Source organism: Hakea prostrata, chromosome 6 (assembly GCF_041222555.1).
Source record: "Hakea prostrata isolate BN-2017 chromosome 6, UWA_Hpros_2, whole genome shotgun sequence".
Lineage (NCBI taxonomy): Eukaryota > Viridiplantae > Streptophyta > Magnoliopsida > Proteales > Proteaceae > Hakea > Hakea prostrata.
Genome location: NC_142605.1, coordinates 11,875,972 through 11,890,504, shown reverse-complemented (window position 1 = coordinate 11,890,504; position 14,533 = coordinate 11,875,972). Strand labels below are relative to the sequence as shown.

Genomic DNA, 14,533 nt, shown 5'->3' with positions numbered 1-14,533 from the left:
TTGCTGCTGAAGCTAGCACTAGTAAGGGTGCAGGCTTCAAGCGCAAGAAAGAGAAAGCTCAACCTCAGCGGTCCAAACAAAGTAACCAGGGTGGGACCAAAAAAAAGAGTGGCCCCAAGCGTTCAAGGGGGACTAGTGCTGGCAAGAAGAAATCAGCTTTGATTTGCTTCAAGTGCCGAAAGCTTGGTCATTTTGCTCGTGATTGCACCGAGCAAGAGGTATGTCTTGTGTGTTATACCTCATCTTGTTATGTAACAAGTTCTACTATGCTTGCTGAACTAAATCCTTTGTGGATTGTTGATTCAGGTGCGACAGAACACATAACAAGGGAACGCTCGAGCTTCGTGGAATACCGTGGTATTCCAAGAGGAAGCAGAAGAATAACGATGGGGAACAGCTCAAGCGTGGAGGTTCATGGCATAGGAACATGGAAATTAGTTTTGTGAGGTGGCCAGACGTTGTTACACCATGATGTGCTGTATGCTCCAGACATTCGGCGAAATCTTATTTCTGTTATTTATGTTTTAAGACATGGTTTTAGAGTTGTATTTGAAAACAATTCTTTGGTTTTGTATCTGAGTGATACAGTTTATGGTTATGGTTTTCTTAATAATGGTTTCATTGTATTGGATACAATTGATTATTCATTTAATTCTAATAGTGCTTTTGTTTGCCAAAATACTGTGTGTATTGATTCTAATTTGTGGCATGCTAGACTAGGACATATTGGCTTAGATAGGATGAACAGGTTGGCAAGAGAAGGTCTCTTAGGCCAAGGTTCACTGTCTGATTTGCCAACCTGTGAGTCATGTCTAGCAGGAAAAGCAACTAGAAAACCATTTAAAATGCCTTTGAGAGCCTCTCTTCCTTTAGAACTTATCCATTCAGATGTGTGTGGACCCATGAATGTGCATACTAGAAAATGACAGTCTTATTTCATCACATTCATAGATGACTATACAAGGTATGGTACAATTTATCTAATTTCTCATAAGTCAGAAGCTCTGGAATGTTTTAAGAAATTCATGAGCTTAGTTGAGAATCAATTAGATAAAAGGATTAAAACTCTTAGAACGGATAGAGGTAGAGAGTATCTCTCCGATATGTTCAAAGGGTTATGTGATGAAAAGGGGATATCTAGACAACTTACTATTCCAGGGACTCCACAACAAAATGGGGTTGCCTAGAGGAGGAATAGAACCTTGCTAGACATGGTGAGATCCATGATGGTGTAGGAAAATCTACCCATCTCTTATTGGGGAGATGCTTTGCTGATTGTGGCCTATATCCTCAACAGAGTTCCAACCAAATTAGTTCCTTCCACACCATATGAGTTGTGGACCGAAAGGAAGCCAGATTTGAGTTACTTGAGCGCATGGGGATGTGCAGCATATGTTCACTCTACTTCTCACAAATATGGAAAGCTTGGGCCCAGAGGAAGAAAGTGTATCTTTGTGAGATATCCTGAACCTTCAAAGGGCCATATCTTCATTGGACTAGATGAGAGTGAGAGGCGAACGGAACTTGAGTCTATGGATGCAACATTCTTGGAGAATGATTTTCCATCTCTTTTAGGAGTTAACAAATAATCATCGGAATTCTTTGAGATACAAGATAGTGGTCTTGTCATTCCAGGGATTCAAATTCTAGATAATGAACCTGGGGTTCATCCAGAAGATCCTAGTGGGAGTGGGAGTGCAGATGTGATAGCTACCTTAGACGGTGAGCAATCTGACATGCACTTGCACCATAGTGGGCACGGGCTAGTTCCTCGTCGACGTTTTGACATAGAGGATGAAGCTTACATGGTAACTCCTTAAGAGATCGACTGTGAGATGACTTCAGTCGATGAGCATGAACCAAAGAGCGTGCAGGAAGCTCTTGCGGGGTCAAGCTCAAAGGAATGGTTGAAAGCAATAAAGGAAGAGGTGGAGTCGATGAAAGTTAATCATGTCTGGGACTTGGTTGACTTGTCGCCAGGCCGAAAGGCAATTGGGAACAAGTGGGTTCTCAAGATCAAAAGAAAGGCGGATGGATCTATTGAGAGATTCAAGGCTCGTTTAGTGGCTAAGGGCTACACCCAACGAGAGGGCGTTGATTATGAGGAAACTTTTTCCCCTGTGGTTAGGTTTGCCTCAATTCGCCTCATACTAGCTATTGTTGCTCAGTTGGACTTGGAGCTTTATCAGATGGATGTAAAAACTGCTTTTCTCAATGGAGAATTTGAGGAAGAGATCTATATGGATCAACCTCAAGGCTTTGAAGCAAATGGACTTGAGCGCAAAGTGTGCAAGCTTAAGAAGTCCATATATGGCTTAAAGCAAGCATCTAGACAGTGGAATGTGCGCTTCCACCAAGCTATGATGGAAAATGGTTTTTCCATGCTTGAGGAAGACCACTGTGTTTACACCAAGAGATCTGATAGTAATTATGTCATTCTGACACTATACGTAGATGACATACTTATGGCTAGCAATAGCAAGGAGGTATTGGAAACCATTAAGAAATGGTTGTCCTCCGTATTTGATATGAAGGACATGGGTGAAGCAAGCTATGTGCTTGGTGTCAAGATTGTCAGAAATAGGCAAAAGAGATTACTGGGTTTATCTCAAGAGACTTATATTGACAATGTCTTGACGAGATACCAGATGCACAACTGCAAACCAATTGATATTCCAGTGGAGAAGGGTTTGCATTTGAGCCTTGATATGGGTCCTAAGACTCCAGAGGAGAAAACCAAGATGGAAAGAGTTCCATTTTCCAGTGCAGTGGGTAGCCTTATGTACGCTATGATGTGTACTAGGCCGGATATTTGTTATGCAGTGGGTTTGGTTAGTTGGTACCAATCAAACCCAGGCATAGAGCACTGAAAAGCAGTCAAGAGGATATTGAGATATCTCAGAGGAACGAGTAACTACATGCTACGTTACCAAGGATCGGATTTGCGGTTAGTTGGCTATAGTGATGCCGACTGAGCTAGAGACATCGATGAGCGCAAATCAACCTCTGGATATGCTTTTTTGCTGAATGGTGAGGCCATTTCGTGGTGTAGCAAGAAGCAGGCTTGTATATCACTCTCGACCATGGAAGCAAAGTATGTGGCATGCTCAACTGCGGTTCAAGAGGCTGTTTGGTTGAGGAGACTCCTTCGACATACTAGGATTGTGATGACATCCAAAGAGGCTGCCCTTGTCTACTGTGATAGTACGGCAGCTCTTAGCTATGTCAAGGACCCCAAGTATCATGGGAAGACCAAACATATATAGTTGATATATCACTTTGTTAGAGACATTACATCAAGGAAGAAAGTTGTACTTAAGCACATATCTACTAGTCAGATGGTAGCTGACCCTCTTACCAAACCTATAGCCAATGATGTTTTTATTTCTCATGTAATCCTTGGGCTTGCATAGATTGTGACTTATTTTTGTACTGAGACTTTCTTATTATTGAGTAATATGAGTTCATTCCAACATTTATTTTTATTCACTTTCTGTGTGATTGTGTTTCTTCTAGCATAAAACAAGATATGTCAATAGGCAAGAGAACGGCTTACTCACACCAGCATTCGCCTCTGGCTCCTTGGAGGCGAGCAGAGATGAGACGGATTGTGAATGATTTTGTGTAGGTCCATTCATAATCATGATGTCGCCTTGATTTGGAATCAAGATGAGTTTCTCTATTGTGAAGAGAATCGACATGAATGTTTCCACTATTCATGTTGCCTATAGGAGCCATGTGCGAGTACTTTATGTGGCACTAGGGTGGCGACAATAAATAAACTCGGGTTAGGCACAAGGGGTTGCGACTGGACTATGACCTGTATGGTGTTGAGATGGACATACGTTCTATTGTATATAGAATGCTACACAGCACGTATATCATACTATGTGTGCTTAGCGATCATTGGAAATGAGAGGATGGATCCCTGCTCCTCTCATTGTGTGAGTCCTGGACCTTATGGTCCATTAGTGTTCTTAGTGACTTTCGACGACATCATGAAACGAAGGGTTGATGTGGCTACTTTGGGGTGTTACCTATAGTCATGATTGATTCGACCTAAAGGGGCACTACCGGGAAAGGAGTCAATCCTAAGTGTAGTGATGGTCTGGGGCGAAAGGAAAGGTTTGATTCAACTGCACCCTAAAAAGTGTTTGCTGGCGCCAACTGTATGTGTTACAGTAGTGAACATTTTAAGGACAAGAAAGTGATCTCCCAGAGGGATCGAGATACCTTTAGTCTGGTGAATTTGAATAAACCTAGGACACTGTGTTATACTAATGCTTATTTGATTTGTTTCTATGAGTGATGTGCCATTCTGGCCTTCTGTGAAGGTTTCTAGTTTGGGGCTCACGCGTGCAGGTATATCACCGGTCGCACAACTCATTTTGCCAGTATGACTTGTGGATATTAGTGTCTGGGACACAGGTGGTCTATGTATCTAGGATACATAGTGAAGAGATCAATATATATGTGTATCTGGGATATACATGTGTGTCTGGGACACAAGAGGTCTATATATCTGGGATACATAGCAGAGAGATTGAATGTGTATATCTAAGATATACATGTGTGTTTGGGACACATTGAGAGATTAACACTTGCCCTTGTGCAAGTGGGAGCTGTTGGAATTTATTAATATAATTAATAAATGGGTAAATGTCACTTACCTCCCCTCTTAGCAGGACAAATAGCACTTACACCCCCTCTTAGTTGGATAATATCACTTACCTCCCCTCTTACCTAGCAAATATGTCAAACACCTCCCCTTTGTTAACTTTCTCGGTTAAATTTAACTTTTTCCGTTAAATATTTTTCTACAACCTCAAACTACCCTCAGTTAAAAATAGTTTTTTATTTTAAACCTTAAATCACCATAATCACCATAATAGTTAAACTAATAAACTACCCTCAATTAAAATAATTATTAAAAATTAAAACACCATAGTTAAGACTTAAATTATCTTTAATTATTAAAAGCCCAACATACCCTCTTTTTTTTTAATTATCAAACAATTAAAAAAACCCAAAATAGTAGTACGTGTTTAATTTTATCAACATACCTTCTTTTTTTTTTAATTGCATTTTTTATTTTACTTGATAGTAGTAAGTGTTTTTTTAATTGTTTGATAAAAAAATAAAAAAAATAAAAAAAAGGTATGTTGTGCTTTTAATAATTAAAGATAATTTAGGTTTTTACTATGGTGTTTTAATTTTTAATAATTATTTTAATTGAGGGTAATTTAATACTTTAACTAATAGGGTGATTATGGTAATTTAGGGTTTAAAATTAAAAAAATATATTATTTTTTTTAGCCAAGGGTAGTTTGGGGTTTTATAAAAATATTTAAGGATAAAAGTTAAATTTAACCGAAAAGTTAACAGATGGGAGGTGTTTGATATATTTGCTAGGTAAGAGGGGAGGTAAGTGATATTATCCAACTAAGAGGGGGTGTAAGTGCTATTTGTCCAGCAAAGAGGGGAGGTAAGTGATATTTACCCTTAATAAATTAGTTGCCCAAGGGCAAATCTGGAAACTCACAATTAGGGCGGTTACAGAATATAGGTTATATATTTGTAACCACCGCATTAGTGAGGAGTGTGATTTCATTCGTACGAGATTTCTTCCAGAAAAGAGGCGGCTCCATCTTTCTCTCTCTCTCTCTCCTAGATTCGTTGGCTTGGAGGTTTCCTTCCTTGCTTTAGATCTTCTTCCATCTTTTATTCCATAGGCATTTGGGTTGTGGAAATACTTCCCTTTCCTTGTGATTGTGGAATCATCCCGGTAAAGATTTGGTGGTGGAACGAGAACCTGGATCCAGAATTACTTCCGCTGCGAATACTTCAAGTAAGGGAAAGCGAATCCAGGTAAGGAATCTTTCCCCCATCAATTAATTGAATTGAACTATTTTTGGAGTATTACCAACACTCTGAATGAACATATATTGAAAATTTCACAGCGTCTGCATCCTGGAAACTCACAAATCCAACCATCAAGGAAAAATAAATAAATAAAGCTTCTACTCCCTACTCCTCCATTTTCACTATGAGGATGAAACTCCAATTTCGAGAAGGAAACAAAAAACTTCGAAGAATCCACACCACATAAAATCCAGATTTTGAGAGAGATTCTGAGAGAGTTCGAGAGGGAGAGGGATATAGAGAGCAATAGACTTTAAGAGAGATTGAGATAAAGTTCGAGAGGGAGAGCAGAAGATTAGGAATCAAGAGATCGAGAGACTTTGAGAGAGATTGAGGGGATCCGAGAGGTTCGAGAGAGATCGAGCGAGAGATTCACAGAGATTTAGAGAGAGTCTTGATTTAGAGAGAGATTCAGAGAGAGTTCGAGAGGGAGATGGATATAGAGAGCGACAAACTTTGAGAGAGATTGAGAGAGATCGAGAGATAAATTGAGAGAGAAATTAAGAGAGGGATTAAAATTAATGATAAATTAATAATAATTTATGACTAAAATGTCTAAATTATCATTGTAAAAATAAGTAAAGAAATAGCAAATAGTACAACATTATTGGTATTTGGAACAATGATAAGGACAAAAAAATATAGAAAAAGATTTGCGGAAAAGGTAGAGTACATGCTTTTATAATAGTAGTATAATATGATATGATAGTATGATATATCAAAAAAATAAAAAAATTATAATAAAACAATTTATTAAATAACCTAAGGGACATTTTAGTTCCTCAACGTTTGATATTTGAATATACTTAACTACGACCAAGGTTCGATATGTCGGCCCGTGTCGCCGTGTCGGACCCTGGCAACACGGCGACTCGGGCTACATGTCGCCAAAAGTCAGGCGACTTTTGGTTGGGGTTCGATTTTTCATCGAACCCCTGGTTTCAAGGGTATTTCAGGTCATTTGACCTAAAATGTGTAGCCTAATTTGAGGCCAATAAACACATTGGGAACATTTTTTTTGCCTGAAACATCACTTGATCTAAAGTTTTTTATTGGCACATGTCTAGCTATATGCGGGTAAAACTGGAAGTTTGGAAAATTCATATAAACTAATGTAACCAATGCAAAAAGAACACAATGCACAACTAGTGAATGGATGTACTAAAGTTTACAATTCATTATACAATTATGTTGAGTATGGTTCATGCTTCACATTTTGTTGTCAACAGACACGGGTCCCGCTCCCTGGTGAGCGAACGGGGTGTGGGGGCAGCGCCCCTGGAGCTTGTAGAGGTCCTACATCACTTTGGCAAAAATTGAACGAAAAATTGGTGAAAACCCGAATAAATATTTATTAAATATGTGAATTGGGCGATATATCCCCGAAATGTCGACTTTTCGGCGGTATATCGACAAAATGTCAACATTTTGGCGATATTTAGCTGACTTTTTGCAAAATTCGTGTCGCTGGGGGAGTCGTGTCGCCCCCAGCGACACGGCGATATATCGCCGACACAGAGCAATATATTGCCGACACAGTGTACCATGATTGCGACTAACTGTATTATCTGGTTAAAAACCCCCATGATTGCAACTAATTGTATTATCTGGTTAGAAACTCACACGTAATATATTACACGAATGAGACCCAACATTAGTTTGTGGTTTACTAAGGAGACCGACACGTAAAAACTTTTTAAAGATTAAATATTTTCAATTTCCTAAAATTTAATTTTTGAAAATTTTGAATGGTAATTAAGCGATAGCGACAAATTCTTTCACTCATGCATTGTGGTCCTACTAACCGATCATTGCCAAAAACCTAAGGGGGAAAAGAACGGTCCCTGGAAACTTGACTGCGTTTTTCTCTGTTCTTCTCAAACGAACCCTTTAACCCTAGACGACGAAGTCGATCCCTTTAGTGTTCGGCGACTGGGTTGAGCTTCTGTTTTGCTGAATTTACTAAGTCTGGGACAAACCGATGGTAGCTTGTGGATCTCGTAGGTGATTTGGAGTTCATTTTGCCGAAATTGTTACGTCAGAAGACGGGAGAGCTGAGAGAGGGAAAAAACATAGCAGGTAAGAGTTGTCGACAGAAATAATGGCGGCCACCAAAGTTATGATTCTTCCATTGATGAACCCCTTCGGTTCTGCTTCTCGAACTCCCCAAAATCATGCGAAAGTGAAGCTTTATACTGTCAGATGCTCTGTTTCGGTCTCCTCGGACAATACGGCTGTCTCGGGTAAATCTAACTCATCAATACCACTTCTGCGACTTCTTTTTCGTTTGCATGCCTCTTTGTTCATTTCGGTGGGTTTTTGAGAGCAAAACGCTGAATTACTTATATTTCAAGGATTCCTCTCCAGTTAACGATATTACAGGAAGTGGGAACTTTGGAGCAACATTATGATGTTTGAATTGGGGAGTGGTGACATAAATTAGACCAACTTGTCTCCTCTGATGTTGACATTGGTGTTAGCTGTACATTGGAAATAAGAGGTTCTTTGGGTATTCTGTATTTTGTTATCTTAATGCATGGAAAATTTTAAACCAGTTGCAATTGGCTAGTAGGTGTGCTTTTAAAATTTTCTCTCCTTCAAAATGCAATAAAACAATATTACTCATTTTCATTTAATCTTTTTCAAAGTACAGACTCAATACAAAGACCCTGGAAGACCTCAGATGCCAGACTTGTACTTGAAGATGGTTCTGTGTGGAGGGCAAAGTCATTTGGTGCTAGGGGAACCCAAATTGGTGAAGTGGTGTTCAATACATCTTTGACCGGGTAATGGATTTTTTTCCCCTGATATCGATGGTTATTTATTCCTTTTTTTTAAAGAATTTTTTAGCTCTTTGTTAAGAGGAAGCATATTATTTTAGAGCATCAGATCGACCCAATTGAACCATATTTATCCATTTCTGGGTTTTGGCTGAAGATTTCTCACACCGCTTTCTGAACTTTGATATCTTGAATCAAATGTCCAACTGGTGCTGTTTTACAATATATAAACTAGAGGTTATCGTCAAAATTCTTAGTGTTGTTTATATTCTTTTATAATGTTGCTGGAATTATAGGAGATATGTTAGTTTCAAATTCCAATTTCAATTTTAGAGGTTGGATGGCACATTTCATTGTTTGTCATATTCATGTAAGTGAGAATGTTGTCATAGTTCAGAATATCTGAGTTCTTAGCCACTGTTACAGGATGAACCAGAGTGGGGACTCTTGATCCCACTCTTGATTCCCCTTCATGTTTTCAAATTGATCATTGGATCGGTATCCATGTGACGTGGAAAACTGTAATGACATAAAATTTTCAATAATTTTTGTTGTCTGGTTGGACGATACTTATGGAAAGCTTGTCAGATGCATGATCGGGATAGATGTACTGGCATTGTACACATTAAGAAACTTTAGTAATTTTTAATGTGCATGCTATATATGAGCTGCTCTGTTAGTGGTGCCTTTATATGCACGCTCTTGACCGATCCGACTTGCACATGGCTTTCTGGATACCAATCAGAGGGCTTTCATCATTCTGGAACCTTAATTATTTTCAGAACTCAATTGATGTCTGAGAGAAGCATTGGGATCCTCCTCTCTTGGGTAAACCAGCAAATGGCTTTAGGTACCTTGTGCCTTGGTCATTTTTGAAGCCAAAAACATCATGGCCTGTGGTTTTTTTTAGTGTCCTTGAAACTTTTCATAGTGGATATTTGTGAGGAAAAAAATTCTAGGTCTTTGAAGCTGTTTTGTTTTCTTAACTCAGATTCTAAGTTGGAACAATTCACATGACCTTGCCACTGTTAAGACATCGTCCTGTAACACAGTGATCACCCAGTCACATGATCTTGCCACTGTTAAGACATCATCCTATTAAAATCCTCATTTCAGCTGTATCCACTGTGCTTTTAGGCTTACTGTCATATTTTTTCCTTCGAAGGATGGTCTATGACTCTATGGGGGATGTGTTGAAAAAAGAAGAAGAGAGAGAGACCTAAAGGGCAGCCATGGGTTGTGTTATGCAGGTGTTGGATCTTTGATCCGACGGGGCTTCTTTGTAATGTGCCCCATTTTAATAAGGCCTAAAATATTGTTAAGATTTAGAAAAAATGGAGTAATGGTTTTTTAGAGTCCAGTATTGAGTCAATTTCTTTCATTATTTTAGTTTCATTATCAGTTTATGTTATATTATTAGTTACGAGAGAGAGGCTGCAATATCTTCTTCTTTTCTTCAATTTCTTATCCACCATCCCCTGTTTTATTGCTCTGAAATTGTCTGCAAATCTAAGAACTGATCAGAGTATTCACTGTTGTTGGACTTTGTGTCTGCTATTCTTCTCTGACTGGCCTATGCTATTTCAAGTGCCTGCAGGAGAAAAGATATGAAACAACAATAACTCTGCTACCTTTACTCCTTGACCACCATCACCTCTACTAATGGAGTAAAACTGGTTTTATTTTTGATATTCCTGCTAAACCTCCACAGTTAGAAACTTGATTTGGGACGGTGAAAATAATGGTACATTTGCCGATGTTTAGATATATCATATATGCAGATTCAAAGTAAATATGGGCTCACTGTATGTGTATAGTTCAAGGCCTTGGATGCTTGTATACCGTGTGCCCTAACTCTCATGTGGTTTGTTTCCCTGTTTGGTCTGTGATCATGTGCAACTTATTATGCAGGTACCAGGAAATCCTTACTGACCCAAGTTATGCTGGCCAATTTGTTTTGATGACAAATCCCCATATTGGAAATACTGGTGTTAATTTGGGTTGGTGAAGTTTTCTATTTTTTCATTTATAAAATCTTACATTTCTTCTAGTTTTTTCTCCTTAAAAATCAACAATGCCTTATACTGAATAGATGATGAAGAATCAAGGCAATGCTTCCTTGCTGGTCTGGTGATCAGAAGCTTAAGTATAAGGTACATTATTCCATCAATTCTGCTGTTTTAAAGTAATTTGTCTAATCATTGAACTCACTCCTTTTTTAAGCTATTTTTCTCCAGTACCTCAAATTGGAGATGCAAACAGACTCTTGGTGATTATTTAGAAGAAAGGAACATCATGGGTATATGTAAGTCAGTCGTTATAATTTATGGCTCCTATGCATCAGTGAGTCTAGTATAAGTTATGGCTCCTATGCTTCAGTTAGTCTAGTATTCTTCTGATCTCAATTGTTAATTCTCTTTTTATTTACATGTTGAGTTATTCCTCAGACACTGCTTTTTGTGTAACAGATGATGTGGACACACGTGCAATCACACGTAGATTAAGAGAAGATGGAAGCCTCATAGGTGTACTCAGCACTGAAGATTCCAAAACTGATGAGGAGCTATTACAGATATCACGCACGTGGGATATTGTTGGTATGATAAATTCAATGTTTCATTATATGAATGCAGCACTAGTTTAGGTGTTCAAACTCTGGTTGAGATGTTTTGGAACACTGCCAGATATCATAGCCTTTTTCTTGATGTGATTAGGTGTTGATTTGATCAGTGGTGTCTCCTGTAATGCCCCATATGAGTGGCATGAGAAAACAGATTCTGAATGGGAATTCATCACCAATGGAAGAGCTGGGGAGAATTTTCATGTTAGTAGTTTAATATTTGCGCAGAAAAATTTTAATGTGAAATACTTAAGAATGATTTGACCTTCTAGGATTCATTTTTAACTTTTATTTTCCTTGTGTCTTGGGGGAAGGTTGTTGCATATGATTTTGGAATCAAGCATAATATACTGAGGCGTTTGGCTTCTCAAGGATGCAAAATCACAGTTGTCCCTTCAACTTGGCCAGCTTCAGAAACTCTCAAATTGGAGCCAGATGGAGTCCTCTTTAGCAATGGACCAGGAGATCCATCTGCAGTTCCTTATGCTGTTGAAACAGTGAAAGAAATTGTGGGAAAGGTTCCTGTGTATGGAATTTGCATGGGTCATCAGTTACTTGGTCTGGCATTGGGTGGTAAAACTTTTAAAATGAAATTTGGTCACCATGGAGGAAACCACCCGGTACGCAACCTCCGGACTGGTTGTGTTGAGATTAGTTCTCAGGTGTGTCAATGTTTCTTTATTATTCAAGTGAACTACTTCTAACTTGAAATTACTTCATAAATAGCTGAGTGGTTGTTTTGTGGTCATAATTTTAAGAGTTGTGTTTTCAATTCAAATTAGAAGCAGGTTTGTTGCACATTCCATCCTTCTTATTAGCATTCTCTTAACTTAAGAAATTTTCTTCTTTCATTAAAGTATAAAGAAAACCTTTGTCTGGCAGAATCATAACTATGCAGTTGATCCTGCATCTCTCCCTGAAGGTGTGGAAGTGACTCATGTCAATTTGAATGATGGAAGTTGTGCTGGTATTGCTTTTCCTGCAATGAAACTTATGAGCCTTCAGTATCACCCAGAAGCATCTCCAGGTCCTCATGATTCAGATCCAGGTAAAGAACTAATACTTGTGAACCTTACTGTAAATTTTGCATATGTGGATATGTTGGTTGTGGGTTGGATACCCTTGGTATCACTGTCATGCATGAATTCCATAAAGTACATGTGTTATGATTTTGGGTGATAATTTGTATACATTGTGATATTTGTGGGAATAAAGAGTCATAGCACAAAGTACATTCATAAAAAAGGGTGTACCCAGTGCCGAAGCTCCCACACTGTGGGGTCTGGGGAAGGGACTTTCTAGGCAGCCTTACCCCTGCTTTTTGCAAAGAGGCTGATTCGAACCCACAAAGTACATTCATACATGAAAACTATATATTCTCATATTTGTCTGAAATGTGGTAATGCCATCCCTGCAGCTTTCACAGAATTCTTGGAACTGATGAGAAAGGAAAAATAACTTGGGACGTTTGCACGAGTCTCATGCACTGCAAGCCAAGGTAATATTGATTGTTTTTATCCCATGGCTATGGTGTCCTTTCTTTTGCATATTGCACATGCTTATCTCTCCTCTCTCCTTTTCATTATGGCATAAACTTATATTTATTAGAGAACCTTTTGCCATTTCTTGGGACTAACAGTGATAGAAACTACTCAAATATTCACTTATATGTTCTCCGTTTTATTGGAAATTTGATTGTCTTTTATCCTGTTCTATGCTGGCAACATCAGTTAGACATGACCTTCATCAGCTCTGATGATTATTGATTAAGAGATACAGTTACCAAGTTGTGGATTTAGGTCCTAGGACTTGGCAGTGGTTCTCAGTTTAGTCAGTGGGCCTCATTTTTCTTTTCTTCATCTGATGATATGAGAAATGTCTGAGAATATCATTAACACTATACAAACTGTGTTTACTAAGCCTAGGCTTAAAATCTGTGTTCAGTGCTGCTCCTACATAGTGCTTTTCTTGTTTTTAGAATATTACGACTTCAACTATTTGATTGTGCTATAAATATTAAATAGAAGTGGGGACTACAGTCCTTTCTCAAGATCCAAATAATCATCTCTTAAAAAATTTTCCAGACTTCTGTCGTAGGGCTTTCCACCTGTAGTCCATAAGAAAAAGCTGTACCCTGTGCACAAGGCTACAGCGTCTTGAAGGGTCTTGCGAGGGTTGGATGTGCAGCGTCTTCCTCTTGCTTCTAGAGAGGCTGATCTCATGCAGTCTGTACTGCCACCAATTCCTTGCCATGCTTGTGCCTCTGCTTCTTGAGTACTTCCTGCATTATCATAGTTCATACATGTTGAAAAGAATTGAACATTGAAGATTATTGTTGCTTTCCACCCTACTTTCTTTGAGGATCAAACCTGCCATCACTGATAGTCGTTGGATGATCAACAGGAGGTAAATATGAAGGTGCAGGTATGAGAGTATAATGTCTATCGTTGGGTGATGATGGATGGAGGAGCTTGAAGCATATCATGTTCTCTACTATCCCTGGCAGGTCAGAGGAAATAAGCTAAATAATAAGATTTTGGTCCTCTTTTGGTGATTGAGGTACTATGTTTTTAGGCTTCTGAAAATAAATCAGCAAGGTTGTGTCCCAGAATGTTTTCTTTACGGTTAGCCAGTGAAACAGCGTCCAAAATGCTTTTGATGTAGTACAAGAGAATTTGTTTCTAATTTTCGATGCACTGTTGGCATAATGTCTTCAATTTCCAGGAACTTTTCATGGCTTTGATTTTGTTGGCATTCCCTCCAGTAAGAACTCTCCATAGAAACAATGTGAATTTGGGTGAGTTGGATTTCTAAATGCTTTTGATGGGATGTGGGTGTTGACTTGCATTTTCTCTGCATCACTCCATTTTTAATTTTTTTCGCTCCTTTCTTTTTCTTTTTCTTTTTTTTTTTTTTTTTTTTTTGGGTGGGGTGGGGTGGGGAAGGAATTAGTGGAAAGAAAATAGGGAAAATTATGTGATTAGCTACTTTTAGGTTTCTCCTTACGGAAATAGCTACTCAATGTTTTTACTTCATAAAACTAGCTAAAATTGAGTTTGCATTTACAAAACTAGCCAAAATAGTGTTTTTTCACCTCTTTGGACATATCCCCTAAAATTGACCATACCGGCATATGGATGAAAATGTCCAAAGGGTATGGAAGAATAATGACTTTTCCCTTTTGGACAAAATAGTGATTTTTCCATTCAGA

The 14,533-nt window shown here is 38.5% G+C and overlaps 1 protein-coding gene across 1 annotated transcript; it reads left to right on the top strand.

The window, feature by feature from the left end:
• Positions 1–7,733: 7,733 nt before the first annotated feature.
• Positions 7,734–14,151, top strand: LOC149012248 (carbamoyl phosphate synthase small chain, chloroplastic-like). The gene is made up of 11 exons (XM_089159846.1): positions 7,734–8,165; positions 8,576–8,708; positions 10,614–10,702; positions 10,795–10,855; positions 10,940–11,007; positions 11,171–11,299; positions 11,417–11,526; positions 11,637–11,984; positions 12,205–12,370; positions 12,740–12,820; positions 13,726–14,151. The coding sequence occupies exons 1-10, from the start codon at positions 8,024–8,026 to the stop codon at positions 12,778–12,780; spliced, it is 1,287 nt and encodes a 428-aa protein (XP_089015972.1). The 5' UTR covers positions 7,734–8,023; the 3' UTR covers positions 12,781–12,820; positions 13,726–14,151.
• The last annotated feature ends 382 nt before the right edge of the window (positions 14,152–14,533 follow it).